Here is a 23,487-nt window from a genome sequence, read left to right as displayed (position 1 = left end):
GATACAATAATACCTCAGAAGTAGCTATTAGAGATATCGTCGTCGTCATCTTGTTCTGATTTTTTTTTTCCCCCGAGATGGAGTCTTGCTCTGTCGCCCAGGCTGGAGTGCAGTGGTGCGATCTCGGCTCACTGCAACCTCTGCCTCCCAGGTTTAAGCAATTCTCCTACTTCAGCCTCCTGCGTAGCTGGGACTACAGGCGTGCGCCACTACGCCCAGCTAAGTTTTGTATTTTTAGTAGAGATGGGGTTTCACCACGTTGGCCAGGCTGGTCTCGAACTCCTGACCTCGTGATCCCCCTTTCTCGGCCTCCCAAAATGCTGGGATTACAGGCATTAGCCACAGCATCCGGCCTTGTTTTGATGATGAATCTGCCTCTATTACAGTCTTACTTGGCTGGGCCCTGGCCGCTTCTTTCCTTGTCCCTCTCCCTAGCTGCTCACTCATAAAGAGCAGGCTGTATGATTTATGTCCGCTGCGCCCCGTCCCTGACACAGAGTTGACAAATACCAGACCCTCAGCACATTTGTTGAAATGGATGAATCTCAAAGGATTCTCTGGGAATCTGGTGGCTAGAGGAGTCGGGACCACGAGGGACTCCCGCTCTCATCAAGGCGAGGAGCTGCTTTCTCGGAGGAGGGAAACTGAGTCAGCGCCTCCCTCCCTCATAACCGAGGGCCTGCGGGACTGTCTGAACACGTGGGTTTGACAGGTCATAAAAAGGGGGAACCAGGAGAGTGGATGCTCAGAAAACATTAATGGGCAAGACAGACTGAGAAGGAGAAAAGTGGGGTGGAGAGGGCCAGCTGAGACGTGGGCCCGGGGCCGGAGCAGGCATGAAGGGTGAGGACCTTGGCGGGTGACGAGCTGCGAGGGGGGTTTTGGGCCCTGGGGACTGCGTGGCAGCGAAGGAGATGGAAGCGGAGGCGGGTACAATGCTCCGACGCAGAAGGAAGAGCGCCGAGGCTCCGGGTGGGAGCTGAGAAGGCACCCAGCGTGCGGCGGCGCTGGGTTGGAACCGCGGACTCCGCGGGTCTTCGGCGGCGGGCGCGGCAGGTGCAGGAGGCGGACCCACGCGGGGGCGGGGCCTGTCGGGGCGGGGCAGCGAGGGGCGGGGCCGACGCGGGCCGTGGGCGGGGCGCGCCGCTAGTCTCCTGCCAGAGCCGCGGGGGCCGCGGAGCTGGAGCCGGAGCTAAAGCCGGAGCCGGGCTGGAGTCGGGGCAGGGGCCGGGCCGGAGCGGGCTCCAGCGCCATGGGGTCGTCCGACTCCAAGCTGAACTTCCGGAAGGCGGTGATCCAGCTCACCACCAAGACGCAGGTGCGCCACGGGGGCCCCGGCCTCCCCATCCACCTGCCGGGCTGGGGGCTGGGCAGGGCCGGGGGTACGCGAACTTGGCTCGCCGGGAGATGGGGGACGGGCGGGCCCCGAGCATGACGCCAAGGCCAGCGCCGGAACGGGACCCTGCGGCCTGTACCTCGAAGCTCCATTCCCTGGCGCTAGTCCCCCACCCTCAGTCTCCTCTCCTGGGAACACCCCTCTCCCCGAAGCCGCTGCTGCCACCTTAGGCTGACGTGTGCCTACTCCCCGAGCCGGCGACACAGCTGTCCGCCTCCTGTCCCGCCCCCCGGCGTCCCCAGCTTCGCGTCTCCAGCCTCCTGCCGCCCCCACCCACCCATCCACCGTCCGCTCCCCTCCCTGTCCCTCATTGCCCGCGGGTCCCGGACGCACAGTCCCGGTTGACTCAATACAAACAAAGCCAGGCTGGCGCCCGCCCCGGGTCAGAAAAACAGCTGGTGTGCGCGGCAGCGGCCTCGCTGGGCCCTGGTGGATGCCCGTGGGCAGGGAAGGCCCAGGTCTTCCTGGGAACACGCAAAGAGTGGCGGGCAGCGAGGCAGCGTGGCGAGGGGCCCTGTCCCCAGGCCTGTTGAGCACAGCCTCCCAGCTGGGGACCTCTCCAGGGGCCTCCCCGCGAGGCCCTGCGAGGGAAAGGCTGTTAGCCTGTGTGCTCTGTTCTCTGGCTCAGGGGTGGGAACCCGCAGGATGGCCCTCAGGCAGCTGGTGAGGGGCCTAGGGACCCTCCAGCCTAGTCCGTGCTCTTAACTCTCTGGTGAGTCCACAAGTGGCCCGATGGCCACCTCCTTGTCCCCAACACACATCGCCTGGCCCCAGCAAGACTTCTTGTCTGCCCACCCCTTCTCTCCTGGGTTTTTGAACCAGGCCACTCTGGCCACAGAGATGCTCAGCCCTGACTCCCCATGTCCCCCATATTCAGGGGACTCAGGACCTGCTGCCATCTGGGACCTTCCTCTTTCCTGGTTCCCTACCTCCTGCTCTCCGGAGCTCTCTCTTGCTGCAGGCAGAGTGGGATGGAGGAAGCCAGCTCCCACGGCCAGCTGGTCACAGCTCCAGGGGCCAGACCTTGCTCCCTCACCCGCTTCCCCACCCTGGAAGGGTCAAGTGCGTAGCAAATGCCCAGGGCCTTTGGAGAGTCCAACCTGGGCTGAAAGACTCTTGATAGAAACCAGACTGCACTTCACTCCCCACAGCTCCTGGGTCGTTCTGGAGCTTGGCTTTTTTAGGATGGGGTTTTCGTTCTGTGGGTGGCAGGGAAGGTGGCAAGTGGGCTAGCCCCTCAGTGTAGGGCTGCAGGGAGAGGAGCGGGGAGGCAGGGAGGAAGGGAGGCTCCCATGTTTAACTGCCTGGAGAAGAAGCACCTTGCTGGAGGATTGCGCTTTGGGCTCGGCAGCTGGGGTGCCTTGCCAGGCCAGTGGGGCCAGCTCAGCAGGGTACCAAAGGCTCTGGAGTGGCCTAGATTCCTACCTGCTCAGGCCTTTTCCCCAAAATACTGTGCTTTTCCCCAAAATACTGTGTCCCTCTTTCTTTCCCTGGCTACGGCCCTATGATGGGCCACTTGAGATGTTGCTGTTCTGTTTCCCAGCTGAGGACAGTGAGTGGCCTTGGAATAGAACCTGGTTAGGCTGGAGATCAGACCAGCCTTCTGGAGAGCACTAGGTCCTGTAGGCGGGCGGGGGCCTGGGATGCCCGGAGGGAGAGGCCCTCAGCGGCTGAAGCCTTGGACTCTGTGTAAGTGACCTGGCTTGGGTGGCTTGAGTGGCTTGGGTGTGAGGACCAGAACCCAGACGGTCATCACTGACCTTACCACTTGGAGTCCCCAAGGAGATTCAGGCCAGTTGTCCATAGGATGATATGTGGTTCCAGGCTCTTACAGGGTGTGGCTTGGGCAGCAGACAGGCCGACCTAGCACCTCTTCCCGTGGCCTGGGCCTGTGTCCCTGCTGCTCCACCTTCCTTGCCTTCCTGCCCTGCATCCTGTTTTCTTCCTGCCCCACCGTCCAGTCCTGGGTCAGGCCTGACCCTGGTCCTGAGAGCCAGCCGCTTTGGCTGTTTCCTGGTCCTTCCTCATAGTAGGTGGGGCTCTGGAGGGAGACATTCCCAGACTTGGAACCTTCTCCCAGATCCCGCGTGTTTGGAATTCTCTGCTGCAGGCCGGATGAACCTGGCGGGTGAATATTTACACGTGTATACATGTATGTGCGTGGAAATGCATGGTGACACAGTCCTCCAGGGCAGGCTTAGCAGGCTCGAGTACTAGGGTACCTTCCCCCTGCACACTTGAGAGTCAAAAGATACAACTGCTCCCCAGGTCTGAGTGGGGGTCTGGTCTGAGCAGGGGCCTGGAAAAGCTGGGTTAAGAATATCTGATTTTGGGAGGCTGGGCTCAGTGGCTCACGCCTGTAATCCCAATACTTTGGAAGGCCGAGGCAGCGAATCACGAGGTCAGGAAATTGAGACCATCTTGGCTAACACGGTAAAACCCCATCTCCACTAAAAAAAATACAAAAAATTAGCCAGACTTGGTGGCGGGCACCTGTAGTCCCAGCTACTCGGGAGGCTGAGGCAGGAGAATGGCGTGAACCCAGGAGGCGGAGCTTGTAGTGAGCCAAGATCGTGCCACTGTACTCTAGTCTGGGTGACAGAGCAAGACACTGTCTCAAAACAAAAACATCTAATTTTGGGCCAGGCACAGTGGCTCACGCCTGTAATCCCAGCACTTTGGGAGGCTGAGGTGGGCGAATCACCTGAGGTCAGGAGTTTGAGACCAGCCTGACCAATGTGGAGAAACCCCACCTTTACTAAAAATATAAAAATTTGGCCGGGCGCGGTGGCTCAAGCCTATAATCCCAGCACTTCAGGAGGCTGAGACGGGCGGATCACGAGGTCAGGAGATCGAGACCATCCTGGCTAACACGGTGAAACCCCGTCTCTACTAAAAAATACAAAAAAACTAGCCGGGTGAGGTGGCAGGCATCTGTAGTCCCAGCTACTCGGGAGGCTGAGGCAGGAGTATGGCATAAACCCAGGAGGCAGAGCTTGCAGTGAGCCGAGATCCGGCCACTGCACTCCAGCCTGGGCAATAGAGCGAGACTCCGTCTCAAAAAAAAAAAAAAAAAAAAAAAATCTGATTTTGGCCAGGCGTGGTGGCTCATGGCTATAATCCTAGCACTTTAGGAGGTGGAGGCAGGAGGATTGCTTGAGCCCAGGAGTTTGAGACCAGTCTGGGCAACACAGCAAGACCCTATCTCTAAAAAATAAAATAAAATAAATTAGCTGGACTGGGTGGGGTGCACCTATCGTACCAGCAACTCAGAGGCTGAGGTGGGAGGATTGCTTGAGCCCAGGAGTTCGAGGTTACAGTGAGCTATGATTGCGCCACTGTACTCCAGTCTGGGCAACGGAGCAAGACCCTGACTCAAAAACAAACAAAAGAAAAAGAATAAGGGAAGAAGGATACCTGGTTTTCCACCAGAGTAGCTCAGTTTCTGTGACCCTAGAAGCCGGGGCCTGCCTACCTCCAGCAAAAACACTTCCTTCGAAGATCAGGTATTAGAAGCTTCCTTGGGCTGGGTGGAGGCCAACTGGGGTCATTAAGGTAGGCGCCGAGCCATGTATCTTGCATTAGAAGCCTAAGGGGCCTCCGTGACCCTGACTAATGCCTGTAGCATCAACTTGGCCTGGGCAGGTGATCACCAAATCTGAATGTCCAAGCCACAGTGGGACCAGGAGAGGAGGCCCAAGCTGAGGAAAGAGGGAGGCAAAGTTCTGTTCCTAAAGTTCAAGGCTGGGATCTGTCATGGCTGGAATCTCTCCTCTGCTTCCAGAATGGGCTATTAAGTCTCTTTCTTCATTTTGGATTTAGTCCCCGAGTGATACTGCCTGATGAACTAGGTCAGAGGTCTTGCCTGCTTGTGCTTAGTTGCTGCCCTTTGAAGGGGGTAGTAGCTGCCTGGGAGGTGGGAAAAGTGTCAGGGACGGCAGCTTCCCAGAGGCGCTCCCAGATGGCTCTGTGGGTTTCCTGGGATGGCCTTCCTTACCCCACCATGGCATTGGGGTGCCATGTCCCTGCACTCCAGGGAGTGCCAGAGGGCTGTCCTGGCTGAGGGCCCAAGGGCCAACAAACCCCAGCCCCACGGCCCTCCTTTAGCCTTTGTTCCTCTCCCCCAGTGAAGAACTGGCTCTACCAGTTCTGGGACTGAGAATCATGGCCACATGTTACCCTGCAGCTCCCTGGGGTGGGGTGGGGGTGTCTGCTCGGGGAGTGGGCTGGGGTATGCCTGGACTTTGGTGAGGCATGCGACCCCAACTCTGAGTTTGGAGAGGTCCACTGGTGCTCAGCCCTGCTCTGTGGTCAGGCTGAAGGGGTCCCCAGGACTGAGCGCAGCTTCGGTGGAACAAACATTGGCTGAACATCTGCCATATGCTTTACCGGCAAGGTCAGGGATTGACAGGGCTTCAAAGCACGTGCACCCAGACTGTGGAGGCAGGAACTACGCAGGGTGGGGGGAGGGGTGGGGCCGGAGGTTCCCAGGTGGGAGCAAGCAAGTCTGGGGCTCTGGGAGGCTTCTTAGAAGAAGTAGCTTCAGAGAACAGAATTATTATTATTAAATATTTAGAGACAGGGTCTCAGTCATGTACGCTGGGGTACAGTGGCATAATCACAGCTCACTGCAGCCTTGAACTCCTGGGCTCAAGCGATCTTCCTGCCTCAGCCTCCTGAGTGGCTGGGACTACAAGTGCGTGCCACTACACGTGGCTAATTTTTTCTTTTTCTTTTTCTTCTTCTTCTTCTTCTTTTTTTTTTGTAGAGATAGGGTCTGTTACCCAGGCTGGTCTCCAACTTCTGCGCTCAAGTGATCCTCTCGCCTCAGCCTCCCAAAGCACTGGGATTACAGGTGTGAGCCACTCTGTCACCGAGGCTGGAGTGCCGTGGTACGATCCTGGTTCACTGCAGCTTCAACCTCCTTGGGCTTAGGCAGTCCTCCCACCTCAGCCTCCCAAGTAGCTGAGATGACAGGTGTGTGCCACCATGCCCAGCTAATTTATTTTTATTTTTTTTTTGTTAGAGATGGTATTTTGCCATGTTGTTCAGGCTGGTCTCAAACTCCTGGGCTCAAGCAATCCATCTGCCTCAGCCTTCCAAAGTGTTGGGATTACAGGTGTAAGCCACCGTGCCCAGTCATTATTATTATTACATTTTTTATTTTTTCAAGATGGAGTCTCACTCTGTCACCCAGGCTGGAGTGCAGCGGTGTGATCTCAGCTCACTGCAACCTCCGCGTCCCGGGTTCAAGTGATTCTCCTGCCTCAGCCTCCCCCAGTAGCTGGGATTACAGGCATACGCCACCATGCCCAGCTAATTTTTGTATTTTTAGTAGAGAGGGGTTTTACCATATTGGCCAGGCTGGTCTCAAACTCCTGACCTTGTGATCCGCCCACCTCGGTCTCCCAAAGTGCTGGGATTACAGGTGTGAGCCACCACGCCTGGCCTATTATTATTATTGTTATTACTATTATTATTTTTGAAATAGAGTCTCACTCTGTCGCCCAGGCTGGAGTGCAGTGGCGTGGTCTTGGCTCATTGCAGTCTCCGCCTCCCGAGTTCAAGCGATTCTTCTGCCTCAGCCTCCTGAGTAGCTGGGACTACAGCATGTACCACCACACCCAGCTAATTTTTGTATTTTTAATAGAGACGGGGTTTCACCATATTGGCCAGGGTGATCTCAAACTCCTGACCTTGTGATCCGCCTGCCTTGGCCTCCCTAAGTGCTGGGATTACAGGCATGAACCACTGCGCCTGGCCATTATTATTTTTTTTTAACAGAGTCTTGCTCTGTTGCCCAGGCTTGAGGGCAGTGGTGCCATCACAGCTCCCTGTAGTCTTGACCTTTGGGGCTCATGGGATCCTCCCACCTCAGCCTCCTTAGAGGTTGGGCGGGCCCACCTGGCGAATTTGTTTTTATTTTTTGTAGAGACAGGGTCCCTACAATGACCATGTTGCCCAGGCTGGTCGTGAACTCCTGGGCTCAAGCAATTCTCCCACCTTGGCCTCCCAAAGTGCTGGGATTACAGACATGAGCCACCATGCCCGGCCCCAGAATTATTTTTAAACAAGATATATATTGTTTTCTGATGATAAGAGTAACGTGTATGAAGTGCAGACGTGCGGTGGTAGCAGCAACCTCAGGTTTTATTGGCTGTAGGATTTCAGAGAAGGAAGAAAGCCGTGTTGGAGAAAGCAGGAAGGGGTCTTGCCGAAAGTGATACTTGGAAGAAACCGTAAAGGGATGGGCCTGAGGAGGTGCACGTGCCTTGGACACTCTGGTCCCTGAACATTCAAGAGGAGAAAAGTAGTAACGTGTTCTTACAGAAAAACATAAAGAAACCTTCGCCTCCCAGGTTCACACAATTCTCCTGCCTCATCCTCCTGAGTAGCAGAGATTATAGGTGCCTGCCACCACGCCCGGCTAATTTTTGTATTTTTAGTAAAGACAGGGTTTCACCATGTTGGCCAGGCTGGTCTCGAACTCCTGACCTCAGGGGGTCCACCTGCCTTGGCCTCCCAAAGTGCTGGGATTACAGACATGAGCCACTGTGCCCGGCTGGGCGTGTGTGTTTTTAAGGCCTGTTGCCTCTGTGGGAATGGATTTTGGAATACATTGTTGTGGGGAAAAGGGAAAGAGGAGAAGAGAGAACAGCTCAGGTGAAGGTAAAGAGAAGAGATGGCAGGGTGGAGTCCTGGGGTAGTAAATGCAGGTGTGTGTGTGTATAACATACACATGTGTATGCATGTGTGTCTGTGTGCATGTGGGTAAGGCATGTTTCTGTGAGATCTTGGTTGAGTGCTGGGCTGAGATTTGGACTTGTCCCAGCAGGCAGTGGGGAGCCTTTGAAGGGCTCTGGGTGAGGAAGCAGTGCCTGTGGCAGTGGTACATGCAGGATGCCACCTCGGTGCATGGGTGGGCAGCAACGTAGAGGCAGGATTGAAGGAGGTGGATGTGAAGGCGGGAGCCCTGGCGAGGGCAGCCTGAGCTGCAGCACTGGAGGTGGGCGCTGAGAGGGGCGAGTTGGGGTCTGAGAGCCGCAGAGGTGAATTCACCAGATGTGGCAGCTATTTTGGGTGTGCTGCGAGAGGGTAGAGACTGGAGGCCTGTGGCGGGCAGCCTGGGTGACTGGGAACGGAGTACAAGTTGCCTTTGGTCTTCTTCCCATGGAGAGAGGGCATAGTCTTGACCTGGATCCCCGGGCATTTGACCTAATGGTGTGGCCTGGGGCTGTGCCGAGGTGCGAGGTCAGCCTGCCTTGTCAGGGGAGGATGGTGACTTAACCAGGGTCACACAGCCCCTCAGGGGTGGCGCTGGGCTTTGGCTGACTGTGCCTAGCTGACCCCGACCATGCACGCCCAGTGTCTCCAGCCTGACTGTGCTATCCAGGGGTTGTGGTGGCTGAAGGATGTCCCCCACCCATGTGGGAAGGCTCTGGGACCCCAGCTGGTAGGGGGACTCTGACTTCCCTCTCGGAGTCTCTCCTGGTCACAGGTTGGGCAAACTGTGGGCTGTCTGGCCAGGAGTTGTGTAACTCTGGACCCTTGGTCCCCCGACAGCCTGTGGAAGCCACCGATGATGCCTTTTGGGACCAGTTCTGGGCAGACACAGCCACCTCGGTGCAGGATGTGTTTGCACTGGTGCCAGCAGCAGAGATCCGGGCCGTGCGGGAAGAGTCACCCTCCAACTTGGCCACCCTGTGCTACAAGGTGAGGGCTGCCCAGTCCCTCGCTGCCACTCTTCTACCCTCCCAACCCACAGCAGGAGAAGGCAGGCATATCCAGGACCTCCCGACCCCCAGGTCCGGGCAGCCCTGTGGCCTCACCCAGCTCTCCCACTTCTCTCTCTGTGGGTCTCCTCACTGGGCAGAGGGACCATGGCAGCCGCCATTTATGGGGGAATCCTCCGGGCCACATCTAAGTGAGCACCTTCTATAGATCGGTTCATTCAGCTCCCCCTGTGGGGTGGGTACTGCTAGTGTCGCCAGTTTACAGATAGGGAAACTGAGGCTGGGAGACTCACTTAGCAAGGCCTCAGCCATCCAGTGACGACCTGGGCCCTGGCTGTCCTGATGCTTCAAGCTGCTCTGGCCTGTGTCCCCGTCCCCCCAGGCTGGCTGACCCCGACTCCAGGTGGCTCCTCCGCCTGTGGCCCCACTGTCTCTCCTCTGCAGCCTGGATGCCCACCTGACCCCAAGTGCCAGGGTCCCCTCCCCACCTTCCAGCCTGCCCTCTGCTCCTGCCTGCCCCCACAGGCTGTTGAGAAGCTGGTACAGGGAGCTGAGAGTGGCTGCCACTCGGAGAAGGAGAAGCAGATTGTCCTGAACTGCAGCCGGCTGCTCACCCGCGTGCTGCCCTACATCTTTGAGGATCCCGACTGGAGGGGCTTCTTCTGGTCCACAGTGCCCGGGGCAGGGCGAGGAGGGGTCTGTGGGCCTGGCCAGGGCTGGGTGGGAGGCAGAGTTGGCGTCACAGGGAGAGCGCCCTTCAGGGCCGGCCATGCTCCTCCAAGCCTCTTCTGGGATTTGGGAAGTGCGGGGGTGGGGCCAGTGGGTGCTGCTGAGGGATGGTGTTCACGCCACCTCCTTGGGCCCTCAGTTCCCCTCCCGTGGGGGTTTCTGTGTCCACAGTCCGGAAGAAGTAGGGTGTGGAGAGAAGCTGAGAGCCAAGGGTCACCGGGCAGAGGTGGGGGCAGAGGAACTGGGCCCGCTGAGGGCCGGAGAGGGACCGTACTGTCCTCTCTCCCCCACACCACCTGCCCTGGGTTTATCTCTGGGTGAGGTGCCAAGGGATGCAACACAGCGATTCCTAGCAGGGCTGAGACTCTTGATGTTGGGGGTCGCTGCCCAGTCCCCACCAGTCGGTAGGGGAGTTTCCCTTGCTGTTCCCGGCCAGGCTCCCTGCTCTGCCCCACTTCTGCCTTGGGAGGTTTGGGGCAACCAGGAGTCCACTTCCTGTCCTTTCAATCCTCTGCCCACGGGTGCCTGCCTGGGCTCAGCCCCTGTCCTCCACCACCCCGTAAGCCCTGGGCCACCTCTCCCTGGCCAGCTATCACTGAGGCAGCCTGTGGGTGCTGTGTCCCCAGCAGGGAGAAGAGGATGATGAGAATGCCAGGCCCCTGGCCGAGTCCCTGCTCCTGGCCATTGCTGACCTGCTCTTCTGCCCGGACTTCACAGTCCAGAGCCACCGGAGGAGCACTGTGGTGAGGGTCCCCCAGCCCCCCACCCCCAGGCAGAGCAGGCTCCGGTCCTGGGTTGGGGCCGGGCCAGTTGAAATTCCCTTGGGCAGATTGCACTGGGGGCCAGGGGGCTCCAGGAGAGCTGAGCTGCCTGGCACGTGTAGGCCTGGGCGGTGACTGGTACAGCTGGAGGGAAGCCAGCTGGGACTGGCCCTGCCTGCTGCATTCGGATGGCTGGGCACAGACACCCATTGTCTTTGCCTGCCCAGGGTGGGTGGGGTGCAGGGCTCGGACACAGGAGGCCTGGCCCTCTTGCTTCCTGTGGCGGCATGGACTTCACCTTGAGTTCTCTGCCCACCCCCAAACCCGCGGCACCCAATCCCCTGCCCCTCCCTCCCTCTCTCCCTGTCCCATGCTGGACTGAGCAAGTGAAAGAACCAGTGTGAGATGGAAGAAAAACGAGGTTTCAAGAGGCCTAAGAATATTCATTCCTGCCCTTGTGCATGAGGACCGGGCCATTTTGAGGACCTGTCTTTAAGAGAATGGGGGGTCTCTGCCCCATGGGACTGTGCGAGGCTCTAGGTGGTAGGGTTCTGACCCAGGCTGCTGTTCACCTCTCGACCCCTAACCTGGCCTCTTCCTGGCCCTGTCCCGAGGACTCGGCGGAGGACGTCCACTCCCTGGACAGCTGTGAATACATCTGGGAGGCTGGTGTGGGCTTCGCTCACTCCCCCCAGCCTAACTACATCCACGATATGAACCGGTGAGCTTTGCCCAGGCCCAGAGCCCTCTTTGCAGCTGGGCCCTGGGCCGGGCCCCCACATAGCTCAGAGAGAGCCCATGGGCTCTCCCCAGAAGACTGTCCTCACCTGTGACCCGACCTTGGCCTTACAGGGGTCAGCAGGGGTCACTTCCTTCCATGGACCTGGACTGGGGCGCTAGGCTGGGTGGGCGGCACCTCCAAGAGGGAACTGGGATTCTAAGGTTCCCCCCTTCCCCCGTCCAAGGATGGAGCTGCTGAAACTGCTGCTGACATGCTTCTCCGAGGCCATGTACCTGCCCCCAGCTCCGGAAAGTGGCAGCACCAACCCATGGGTTCAGTTCTTTTGTTCCACGGAGAACAGGTGAGGTCCCGCCTTTCTGCCGCTCTCCTCCCTCTTATTCCAGGCAACCCAGAACTGAATCCACTCGCCAGCCCCGGTCTCGTTTGAGGGGAGGTGCTGCCCCCTGGTGGTGATAAACTTTAATTTACCAGCAACACCTTACACCAGCCCCTTCAGTCTCTCTTTGGAGTCCTGGACAGGACAGAATCTGGGGGCCCCTCAGTGATCCCTCCCTGGGTTCTCCATCAAGAGCTGCCTGTCCAGTAGAAACAGGATGCAAACCACGAGTGCAATTTTAAAATTAAAAAATGTTAAAAAGTAAAATTGGGCCAGGCGCGGCGGCTCACACCTGTAAGCCCAGCACTTTGGGAGTCCAAGGTGGGCAGATCACCTGAGGTCAGGAGTTCGAGACCAGCCTGGCCAACATGGTGAAACCCTGTCTCTACTAAAAATACAAAAATTAGCTGGGCTTGGTGGTGGGCACCTGTAATCCCAGCTACTCAGGAGGCTGAGGCACGAGAATCACTTGAATCGGGGAGGCAGAGGTTGCAGTGAGCCGAGATTGCACTACTGCACTCCAGCCTGGGTGACAAAGTGAGACTCCGTTTCAAAAAATAAATAAATAAATAAAATTAATTAATAATATATTTCGTATAACCCGATATACCCCAAACTTTAGCATTTAACATGGAATCAGTATACAACATTATTGAGCTGTTTTACATCCCCCCTCCCCCTTTTTTTTTTTTTTGAGATGGAGTCTCGCTCTGTCTCCCAGGCTGGAGTGCAGTGGTGCGATCTCGGCTCGCTGCAAGCTCCACCTCCTGGGTTCACGCCATTCTCCTGCCTCAGCCACCCCAGCAACTGGGACTATAGGCGCCCGCCACCACGCCCGGCTAATTTTTTTGTATTTTTAGTAGAGACAGGGTTTCACCATGTTAGCCATGATGGTCTCAATCTCCTGACCTCGTGATCCACCTGCCTCAACCTCCCAAAGTGCTGGGATTACAGGCATGAGCCACCGCGCCCGGCTGGCATATCCCCCTTTTCATACTAAGTTTTCAGAATCCAGTGTGTATTCTGCACTTATAGCAGGTCTCAGTTCCAATCAGCCACATTCCAAGGGCTCGACAGCTCCTTGGTGGCTTGAGGCTGCTGTGTGGGATCCTGCAGTTTAGAGACCGGGTTGGGGTGTATGTGTGACAAATACCCCGAAGGGCACGAAGGCCCAGCCCACATGAGGCTCTCATGGACTGTGGGGGACACGTGAGCACGGGGCGGGGGGCTGTCACACGTGTCACATGGCAGGGTTGAGTATTTGAGAAGGTAGCTCCCACGGGGAGCTGCGTTGGCCGCATAGGGTCAGTGCCCAGCAGGTGGCGGTCAACCTCCGCCTTTCAGACTCTGGTCCCTACATGACACGCCTTATTCAGGTTTCCTAGTCTTCTGCTCAACCTTCTACCCTACTCCAGAAGAGAAGGCAGCCAGGCAGTCCCCTCCACCAGCCATGGTCAGAGGCTGGCCAGAGCTTTCTTTCTCACCAGCCTTATCAGGCAAACTGCTACCCTTTGTCCCTCACTTAACCTCTCTGGGTCTCAGCTTCCTCATCTGTAAGACGAGCAGCTTGAACCCTGACATCTCTTGAGTCTGAGTGGAGTCATTCTGTGGCCTGGGAACTGGTTGGCTGAGCCTGGGCTCTGCTCCCCGAGGGGAAGCCCGCCTTCTCCATGGGCCTCCAATCCCATCTCTGAGGCCCTGAGGGAGGGTATCTGCCCCTTTAGACCCTAAGGGGTATGAATGTGCCCTACTCATGGTTCTGGGCTTCCCCCACCCACTCTTTTCAAGCCACTCCCTGGCCTGGCGCTAAAATGCTTGTTGAATGAGGCTGATCCTCCCATGTGGCCAGAGGGGTGTGTGGAGCCTCTGCAGCCTTGTCCCCTCTTCTGCTGCAGACATGCCCTGCCCCTCTTCACCTCCCTCCTCAACACCGTGTGTGCCTATGACCCTGTGGGCTACGGGATCCCCTACAACCACCTGCTCTTCTCTGACTACCGGGAGCCCCTGGTGGAGGAGGCTGCCCAGGTGCTCATTGTCACCTTGGACCACGACAGCGCCAGCAGTGCCAGCCCCACTGTGGACGGCACCACCACTGGCACCGCCATGGATGATGCCGATGTAAGGATGGGAGCATGAAGGGCAGCTGCTGGGGCTGCGGGTGGCCGGGAGGACGCCTGCTTACCACAGGCTTCTCCTCTTGGCAGCCTCCAGGCCCCGAGAACCTGTTTGTGAACTACTTGTCCCGCATCCATCGTGAGGAGGCAAGTCCATTCCCCACAGTGGCTTTGCAGGGGGCGGGGGGATGCAAGTGAGACAGGGATATGGGGGATCCTGACCCCTCCATGAAGGAACCATGCTCTCTGTGGGCTGGGGCCACCCCAGATGAAATATTGGCAGGGCTGTGAGGGTTTCAAGGTGCAGGAAGGGCTGATGGCCTCACCTGGGTAGAAGTAACTGGGAAGGCTTCTAGGAGGAGGTGGCTGATGTCATTTCAGAGGTGGTGGGGAGAGAGGGGAATGACAGTGGACAAGGGCTTCAGGCCAGGCAGTCCCAGTTCACGTGTCTTGTGATCTTGGTGGGAAGGTGCTTGAACTCCCAGAGTTCTAACTTCTGCAGCTAAAACACAGGACACTAGCTGCCTTCTCACCCCAGCTGGTGGCAGGTCTCAGTAAATGACACAACAGTGGAATGCCCCTCGAGTGTGATGGGGTGATGGGGGAGTATTTTGGGGAGGGGTAGAAGGATGGAATCTGTCAACCATGAGTCTAAGGTGGGCAGGGACGAGGTTGAGGGTGTGCATGTGTGGGAGCTCACTGGGAGCGGCAGCCTTGCTCAAGGGGTGCACAGCCCAAGGACAGAGAGTCTGCAGTCTGGTGGGGGGGCCAGGGCTGTCCACACCTATGAGGGACTCCGTTTCCTGAGGCATTGCCCCAGGACAGCTATGGATGATAGCATCAGGGCCCTCGGTCTCTGGAGGTGGGATCTGGCTCTAGGGGAAGGAGGAGGCATTTGTGGGGGGCCTGGGCTGGGAAGTTGGAGCTGTGGGGATCATGCTGGACAGGCCCGCTGCTCTATCCTCACCCCCAGGACTTCCAGTTCATCCTCAAGGGTATAGCCCGGCTGCTGTCCAACCCCCTGCTCCAGACCTACCTGCCCAACTCCACCAAGAAGATCCAGTTCCACCAGGAGCTGCTAGTTCTCTTCTGGAAGCTCTGTGACTTCAACAAGGTGGGCCAGCCTCGAGGGGCCCTGCAGGAAGATGGAGAGCAGCTGCTCCAATAGCCCAGGGGCGGGGACAGTGTCAGACTGAGGGGGGTGGGGCAGAGCTGCCCCTCCCTCAAACTCAGCCCACTTGGTCCCTCCCCGTACCCCCAGAAATTCCTCTTCTTCGTACTGAAGAGCAGTGACGTCCTAGACATCCTTGTCCCCATCCTCTTCTTCCTCAACGATGCCCGGGCCGATCAATGTAAGACCAGGGTGGGGTGGGATGCTGGGGGCTTTCCTGGTGGCGAGGTGGAGGGCCCGCCATCTGCCCTGCCTCCCAGGAGCTCAGGCCTGGCACTCTAACCTCCCGGGAAGGAGGCCCCCAAAATGGTCCCTGTCTGGGCCCCTCCCTCCCCCTCCCACCCGAGTGACCCCTCCCACGTCACCTGCCACAGCTCGGGTGGGCCTGATGCACATTGGTGTCTTCATCCTGCTGCTTCTGAGCGGGGAGCGGAACTTTGGGGTGCGGCTGAACAAGCCTTACTCGGTTCGCGTGCCCATGGACATCCCAGTCTTCACGGGGACCCACGCCGACCTGCTCATTGTGGTGAGGGGGCTCGTGTGGCTGGGCCCAGCTGGTGCAGGGGCGGCGTCCTCTTGGCTGAGTCTGGAGGCAGCGGGGAGCCCACAGTGCCCCTGTCCCTCCCGGCACAGGTGTTCCACAAAATCATCACCAGCGGGCACCAGCGGCTGCAGCCCCTCTTCGACTGCCTGCTCACCATCGTGGTCAACGGTAGGGACCCGGAGCTCGCACTCCCTGCACTCACCACCAGGTGGTGCCAGGCCACAGGCCAACCTGCCACCTGCTCCGGGGTTCAAGCCCCTCCAGCCCACAGAAAGAAAGCAAACTTGTGTGCCGTTCATAGTAGCCACATTAGAAAAAAAGGGTGACAACAATTTAATAATATGTTTTATCTATTCCACTATATCCCAAACACCATCATCTCAACATGTAGCCTATGTAAAAATTACTAATGAGATATTTAATATTCCCTTCTCACACTCAGTCTTGTCGCCCAGGCTAGAGTGCAGTGGCGTCATCTCAGCTCACTGCAACCTCCTCCTCCTGGGTTCAAGCTATTCTCATGCCTCAGCCTCCTGAGTAGGTGGGATTACAGGCGTGTGCCACCACACCTGGCTAAGTTTTGTGTCTTTAGTAGAGTCAGGGTTTTGCCGTGTTGTCCAGGCTGGTCTCAAACTCCTGACCTCAGATGATTCGTCCACCTCAGCCTCCCAAAGTGCTGGGATTACAGGCATGAGCCACTGCATCTGGCCTTTTTTCTTTTTTAAATTTTAACCATTTCTTTGACATCTGAAGAAGTTTAGCCCTGTTTATTGGAGCCATTGGTAGTCCAATAACACTTTTACTTTATTTATTTAATTTTATTTTTTTATGTTTGAGACAGAGTCTTACTCTCTGTTGCCCAGGCTGGAGTGCAGTGGCACAGTCTCCATTCACTGCAACCTCCCGGGTTCAAGTGATTCTCATGCCTCAGCCTCCCAAGTAGCTGGGATCACAGCATGTGCCACCACGCCTGGCTAATTTTTTTTTTTTTTTTTTAGTAGAGACAGGGTTTTGCCATGTTGGCCAGCCTGGTCTCGAAGTCCTGGCCTCAAGCAATCTGCCTGCCTTGGCCTCCCAAAGTTCTGGGGTTACAGGCGTGAACCACCACACCCGGCCATATTTCATTTTATTTCTAATTATAGTGATGGGATCTCACTGTTTCCCAGGCTCATCTTGAACTCTTGAGCTCAAATGATCCTCCTGCCTCAGCCTCCCAAAGTGCTGGGATTATATAGGCGTGAACCACTGTGTCTGGCCTCTTGTGTGTTTCATTTGTGCAGCATACGCATTAGGACTAGCTGTGTTTCAAGCACGAAGTGGCCATACATGGCTGATGTCCACTGTGTTGGGCAGTGCAGGTTTGGATAATTGGAGTCACACAATATGGGGATGTGGAAGCCCCACCCTTTCTGCCTTTGCCATCCGTGTCCAGTCCCCACCCTCACCCAGCAAGGACTGCACACAGCTGCTGGGGAGAGGAAGCAGAAGGAGTCAGGCTCCCTGGGGTTCAGGACCTAGCAAGGCAGGTGGCCAAGGGCTGGGGCAAAATGCCTTCAATGTGAACATCTTTTGGAGAGGATGGTCGTGGCTAGGGCTGGCTGGCCTGTCTGTGGCCTGGTTTAGACTGCAGGGTGGGTAGTGTGGGGTGGTAGAGGCCTCTAGCTGGGCTGTGATCTCTGGGGCCAGGACTGTCCCTTTCCCTCCTGGTTCACCCTCTGGCTCCATCTCACAAATCTCAACTGAGGCAGTTCCGAGAACACATCTGTGAACAAGACAGCCCCGGTCCCTGCCCTGCGGAGCCCTCAGCCTAGGGAGGGAAAATGACACAAGATAAGGAAGTGTGCAGATAGATCAGCGTGGAATGTCAGGCTGGGTGTGCCCCCAGGGTGGGGCCCCAAAATACATCTCTAGTGATATGACAGCTTGACGTTCTAGAAAGATTTAAAGTCCTGAGTTTGTATCCTTGCACGATCATTTCATTACTGGGGAACTTGGGCCAAGTTTACAATCTTCTTTGAGCCTCAGTTTACCTATCTGTAAAATGGGGATGACCTTGTCTGTGTCCTGCCTCCCTCATGGTATGGGGGGACTGGCATGGGTGGGATGCGTGTGGCTGTGTAAGCAGGACAAGCTGTCTTCATAGTCGAGGGGTGAGGGTGAGGCCTAACTGCCTCCCAGGACTCTGCACGCAGTATGGCCAGTGTGGACTCGGCCTCTTGGGCCTTGGACTTCCTGGCTCTGCAGGGGTCAGGGAGGGATTGGGAGCAGGAGCCTGTTGTTCCACCCAGGCCCAGGATGTGCAGGGATGGCTTGGTGGGGCGGGGGGCCCAGGAGTGAGCTGGCCCCTCCCCTACAGTGTCCCCCTACCTCAAGAGCCTGTCCATGGTGACTGCCAACAAGTTGCTGCACCTGCTGGAGGCCTTCTCCACCACCTGGTTCCTCTTCTCTGCCGCCCAGAACCACCACCTGGTCTTCTTCCTCCTGGAGGTCTTCAACAACATCATCCAGTACCAGTTTGACGGTGAGGCACCAGCCTGAGGCCCTGGTGATCAGGGTGGCCAGTGGGCCTCCTTCCTACCTAAGGAGGGCACAGCCCAGGAGGTGGCCTCTGGGAGGTGCTGGACTGCTTGCCTTCTGCCCCCAGTTCATTCATTCAGTGTACATTTATTGAGCATCTATAGTGTACCTGGGTGCAGGGGATACAGTGGGGAACAAAGCTTTGCTTCTTGCCCTGTGGAGCTCACAGCTGGGGCTGGAGGCAGGGAGGGAGGCTTCAAACAGATGATTACCCTCTAATGGACATCTGAATTTTTTTTTTCCGATGGCATCTCACTCTGTCACCCAGGCTGGACTGCAGTGGCGTGATCTTGGTTCACTGCAATCTCCTTCTCCCAGGTTCATGCCATTCGCCTGCCTCAGCTTCCTAAGTAGCTGGGATTACAGGCGCCCCCCAATGTACCTAGCTAACTTTTTGTACTTTTAGTAGAGACAAGCAATCTGCCTGCCTCGGCCTCCCAAAGCACCAGAGTTACAGGCATGAGCTGTTGGGCGGGGCTTGCCCCTTTGTGGGATTTCACCATGTCAGCCAGGCTGGTCTCAAACTCCCGACCTCAAATGATCCACCTGCCTCGGCCTCCCAAAGTGCTGGGATAATAGGCGTGAGCTGCCACACCTGGCCTGAAGTGTGATAAAAGGGAAGTGCAGAGTAGTAAGACCCTGATGGGCATCTTAGCAGCCTGTCTGCCCAGTGTCGCAGACACCCGGCTGCCTGCTGTCACTTCAAGCCTTGCCACTCGTTAGCCCTGTGACTGGGGCACGTCACCTGACCTCTCCGAGCCTCAGTGCCCTCATCTGTAAGTTGCTCATAACAATGGTTCTAAGAGTCCTGGTCTCAGAAGGTACTGGGAAGATTGAGCAAAATAACCCCCAAAAGGCACTTAGCACAGTGCCTGGCACCTGAAAAATGATCAATTTTTATTATTGCTAGGTCCCAAGTCAGTCAAATTTGCAGTGATCTCTGAGGGAGAAATAGGGGTAAGGTGGGGCAGGAGACAGCACATGCAAAGGCCCTGGGGTGGGATGTGGAACTGAAAGTGGAGAGTATGGCATGAGGCGGACCAGAGATGGGGACTGGGGCCTGAGAGCTGGGAGAAGTCAGCAGTGGGGGATGGACGGCAGGCACACGCCACGTTATCCTCCGTGACTCCTCCTGGCCACCATGCTCGGGGAGAGTCAGAATACTTAACAGCTGGCCTGCTGTGGACGCTGCCATGCTGGGGCCTGTCCTCCTTGCCAGATGTTAGCCCTTTAGTGCTGGGTTGTGGAGGGGGACTCAAAGGCACTGGGGCAGGGGTGTTGTGGGGTGCTCTGGTCTGACATGCTGGGATAGCCATAGTGGGCACACATAGCCAGTGCCAGCAGCCCTGCCCCAGCACTCTCTCTTGGGCTCCCTGTACCATCTCCAACCCCTTGGGCAGACACACTCCTGTCCTCCAAACTCCCCCTTCCAGGAAGCCCACCCAGATTGGACCGGGGGAGCTGGAGGGGGCCTCCCTGAGGTGAGGCATGCTCCCTGCCCATAGGCAACTCCAACCTGGTCTACGCCATCATCCGCAAGCGCAGCGTCTTCCATCAGCTGGCCAACCTGCCCACGGACCCACCCACCATTCACAAGGCCCTGCAGCGGCGCCGGCGGACACCCGAGCCCTTGTCTCGCACCGGCTCCCAGGAGGGCACCTCCATGGAGGGCTCCCGCCCCGCCGCCCCTGCAGAGCCAGGCACCCTCAAGACCAGCCTGGTGGCTACTCCAGGTCTAGTGCTAGTGGAAGGGAGAGGAGCGTGGATACCGGTGTGGCTGGGGGAGGGACACGGTCTCAGGGTGTCACCCCCATCTCTGGCAAATAGCGTGGCTGTGTATGGAAACCGAGGGGATGGGGCTGGCCAACAGGGATGGGGGGAGGGTACTGGGTGGGCTTAGCATGTGTAGCTTGGTGTTGGGGGCAGAGCCTCAGGGCGAGTGTAGACTCTGGAGCGATGAGCACAGGAGAGGGTGTTGCAATGATCAGACACTGCCTCTAGAGCCAGCGGAGGTTCCAGAGGGAAGCAGGAGTAAAACAAACACAAATAAAAAGTAAAGTGGGTGGAGGAAGGGCTAGAAGGGGCACTGTGGAGGGGGGTCCTCACTCCCACTTGTGCCCTGCCCAGGCATTGACAAGCTGACGGAGAAGTCCCAGGTGTCAGAGGATGGCACCTTGCGGTCCCTGGAGCCTGAGCCCCAGCAGAGCTCAGAGGACGGCAGCCCAGCCAAGGGGGTGGGTGATGGGGACTCCTGGAGCCAGGCGTGGCTGGCCCTTCCCTTCTCCCCTGGCCTCTGCAGTGGGGGCTGGGCCGGGGCACTCTGGGGTCACCTGCAGCAGAGGGGCAGACACCCAGTGCCCAGGACATTAGGGCCAGCGCTGCTGACTCCCTTGGGGGTGGGGGCCTTTCACAGATCCCTCCCTTGTTTACTGGTCCCGGCAAAGCCCTTGGCCTTCAGACTTCTCATCCCTCCGCCTTATCTGAGCTGGCCTTTACCCAGCCTGCCCTGTCAGCCGCTGGCCCTAAACCTGTCACTAGGTTGGGCTGGGCCTGGGGCCTGGGGCAAAGGCTGCTGGGCTGGGCCTTCCCCTTTGTGGGATTTCCAGCTGCCAGTGGAGAGGGCTCATTGCCCCCCACTCTACCCCTCACCCAACCCTGCCATCCCTCACCCCTGTTCTTTTCTGGGGACCAGGAGCCCAGCCAGGCATGGAGGGAGCAGCGGCGACCATCCAGTTCATCAGCCAGTGGGCAGTGGAGCCCAACGCCGGAGTGGGTGAGGGACCCCATGCCAGGCGAGCAGGGGCTGGGGTTTGGGCAGATGGTACAGGGGCGGGAGCTGGGTTGGGGTTCCCTGGCCCAGGGAAGCTCAGTGAGGATGGCAATGAGTCCGAATCGAAGGACCCTGGCGTAGCAGCCTGGCTCCGGCTCGGTCCTTCCAGCTGGTGACATCCCACGTGTTCGGCCTCTCTGGCTCGGTTGCTTCCTTTGTCTCCACTGTTGCCAGAGTCCCCAGCAGGATTAAGCCCCAGGCGCCCTCAGTGCTCTCTTCCTTAATAAATCACTCTTTCCGACTTCCTTCCCTGAATCTCATCCCCACGCCCTGTGTCTCCTGAGATCACGCCAGTTGCACTGGAACAGGGATAACTGCCGTTCCTGCCTGACCACGCTGTTGTGAGGGCTAAAGGCGACAGTCTCCCGAAAGGCACGTGGCACAGCCATGGCTTAATGCGGAGCCATGGCGCTTGCCATCAATAACAATGAACTGTTCCGGGGTCCTGCTTGGTGCCAGGCTCGTGCTGCAGGGAGCAGGGGTGCTTTCTGCCTTGGGGAGCCTGTGGTTCTGGGTCAGGGTCAGGCTTGCCCTGCAGCCTCCAGGGGTTGCTTTCTCAGCCCCAGGAACCCCATCCCTCCCCAGGTCCTCTCCTGGAAGTCAAAGCTGCCGCTGCAGACCATCATGAGGCTGCTGCAGGTGCTGGTTCCGCAGGTGGAGAAGATCTGCATTGACAAGTGAGTCGGGCGCCAGCAGGGCCAGGGGGTGTGGGCGGGGCCGGGGTGTGGGCGGGGCCAGGGGTGTGGGCAGGTGGACTCTGGGCGGGGCCAGCCTAGGCTTAGGTGGGTGTATGATGGGAAGCATGGGTCTTGGGAGTCCAGAGTGAGCCCTGTGCTCCTCTAGACCACGTGAGTGTGCTGGAGACACCCCTCTCCCTGCAGGGGCCTGACGGATGAGTCTGAGATCCTACGGTTCCTGCAGCATGGCACCCTGGTGGGGCTGCTGCCCGTGCCCCACCCCATCCTCATCCGCAAGTACCAGGCCAACTCGGGCACTGCCATGTGGTTCCGCACCTACATGTGGGGCGTCATCTATCTGAGGTGGGCCCCGGGGGGTGGGGTGGTGTCCGCCTGAGAGCCTGCCCAGCAGGGCTCAGCAGGGACCTCAGCTCTGGGCCCCACCACCCATGGTGGACTTCATGTCAAGACAGTCAACTAAGGCAGCCTTGCCTGGTTGAGGGTGGCACCTGCAGCCCAGGGTGGGACATCGCGATGGAAAGGGTTGGCTTGGCCATTCCTGCCACCCAGCTCCTCCTGGTGCCTTGTCTGCAAGGTGCCCCAGCACCTGGGTAACCCCCCACTTCCTCCACAGGAATGTGGACCCCCCTGTCTGGTACGACACTGATGTGAAGCTGTTTGAGATACAGCGGGTGTGAGGATGAAGCCAACGAGGGACTCAGTCTAGGGGAAGGCAGGGCCCTGGTCCCTGAGGCTTCCCTGACCCACCATTCTGAGCTTTAAATTACCACAATCAGGGCCTGGGACAGGCAGAGTGGCCGAGTCCTGAGTGTCAGGCCCCAGAGACCCCTGTGGCCAGGACAATGTGGACCGACTCTGATCTCCCTCAACCCCTAGGCTGGACTCACAGGAGCCTCATCTCCGGGGCTAAGCCCCCACCAGAGACCACTGCCCCCAATAGTCAGACTCCCCCTTTAAGACCTGGCTCAGTGCTGTCCCCTCAGTGCCCACCCACTCCTGTCCTGCCCAGTGCCACAGGCAGAAGCCATCAGGTCACTGTGCCCTAAGGGGTTTGACCAAGGAACCACGGGCTGTCCCTTGAGGTGCCTGGGCAGGGTGAGGGGGTGCTTCCAGGCTCCTAACCCGAAGCCAGCTGTTCCAGGCTCCAGGGAAATAGGTGTGGCCAGGCTGCTCCTCAAGGAGGCTGGGAGCTGGCTGACTGCAAAAGCCAGGCTGGGGCACCTCCCGTATACTTGGGCATGGTGTGGGGTGGTGAGGGTCTCCCGCTGTATTCTCCTGGTCTGTGGAAATAGCCTGGCTCCCTCTTACCCAGTAATGAGGGGTAGGGAAGGGAACCGGGGGGAGCCATTTAGTCCTCCCTGCCCACTGCCTGGATGGGGCGATGTCACCCCCTCATCCTTCCCCCAGCTCTGGCCCCTGGGTCCCGCCCCCCAACCCCCTGTGTCAGAACAATCTTTGCTCTGTACAATCGGCCTCTTTACAATAAAACCTCCTGCTCCACATTCTGACTCTGTGGTTGAGGCGAGGGGCCAGGTGTGGCTCTTGTCTTCATTGGAGCTGGGGACTCTGCACCTCAGAGGGCCCCCAGTGCATGACTGGGAACCAGCATTTGTTATTTTCTTGGATGGGAAAGCAGGATTAGACCCTGTCACCTAGGGTTTGGGGCCCCTGGGCTGTTGCCACCCAGAGAAAGAGCCCACAGGAGAGGCCATGGGGCCACCCCAGGCACCTACTGAGACAGCGCGGGCAGGGCTGTGCTTGCTAATGATTCACTTCGGTGGCAGGGGGCGGCGGGGGGGCATGAGGAGGAGGGCAG

The 23,487-nt window shown here is 58.0% G+C and overlaps 1 protein-coding gene across 2 annotated transcripts; it reads left to right on the top strand.

Moving 5' to 3' along the window:
- The first annotated feature begins 1,108 nt into the window (after positions 1 to 1,108).
- On the top strand, positions 1,109 to 23,173 carry HID1 (HID1 domain containing). Of its 2 annotated transcripts, none has more exons than XM_009191203.3 (19): positions 1,109 to 1,318; positions 8,960 to 9,109; positions 9,655 to 9,825; positions 10,488 to 10,601; positions 11,234 to 11,340; positions 11,585 to 11,701; positions 13,633 to 13,855; positions 13,942 to 13,998; positions 14,825 to 14,965; positions 15,113 to 15,203; positions 15,397 to 15,548; positions 15,656 to 15,734; positions 17,923 to 18,087; positions 19,649 to 19,876; positions 20,271 to 20,377; positions 20,836 to 20,916; positions 21,559 to 21,650; positions 21,855 to 22,013; positions 22,285 to 23,173. In XM_009191203.3, exons 1-19 carry the CDS (start codon positions 1,253 to 1,255, stop codon positions 22,346 to 22,348), a joined length of 2,364 nt encoding a protein of 787 aa, XP_009189467.3. In that variant the 5' UTR covers positions 1,109 to 1,252; the 3' UTR covers positions 22,349 to 23,173. The 2 variants fall into 2 exon arrangements, with proteins under 2 accessions (XP_009189467.3, XP_017806448.3); XM_017950959.3 differs by having other exon boundaries at positions 10,485 to 10,601.
- Positions 23,174 to 23,487: the final 314 nt, after the last annotated feature.

Source organism: Papio anubis, chromosome 17 (genome assembly GCF_008728515.1).
Source record: "Papio anubis isolate 15944 chromosome 17, Panubis1.0, whole genome shotgun sequence".
Lineage (NCBI taxonomy): Eukaryota > Metazoa > Chordata > Mammalia > Primates > Cercopithecidae > Papio > Papio anubis.
Note: the sequence above shows the minus strand (reverse complement) of the source record. Positions and strands in the feature narration are given on the sequence as shown.

What these genes read in the sequence shown, in the direction of transcription:
- HID1 (XM_017950959.3), top strand. Translation starts at nt 1,253, where the DNA reads ATGGGGTCGTCCGACTCCAAGCTGAACTTCCGGAAGGCGGTGATCCAG. An exon ending in CGATGCCCGGGCCGATCAAT is followed by an intron (nt 15,204 to 15,396) that starts GTAAGACCAGGG and finishes CACCTGCCACAG; the next exon opens with CTCGGGTGGGCCTGATGCAC. An exon ending in ACGCCGACCTGCTCATTGTG is followed by an intron (nt 15,549 to 15,655) that starts GTGAGGGGGCTC and finishes CTCCCGGCACAG; the next exon opens with GTGTTCCACAAAATCATCAC.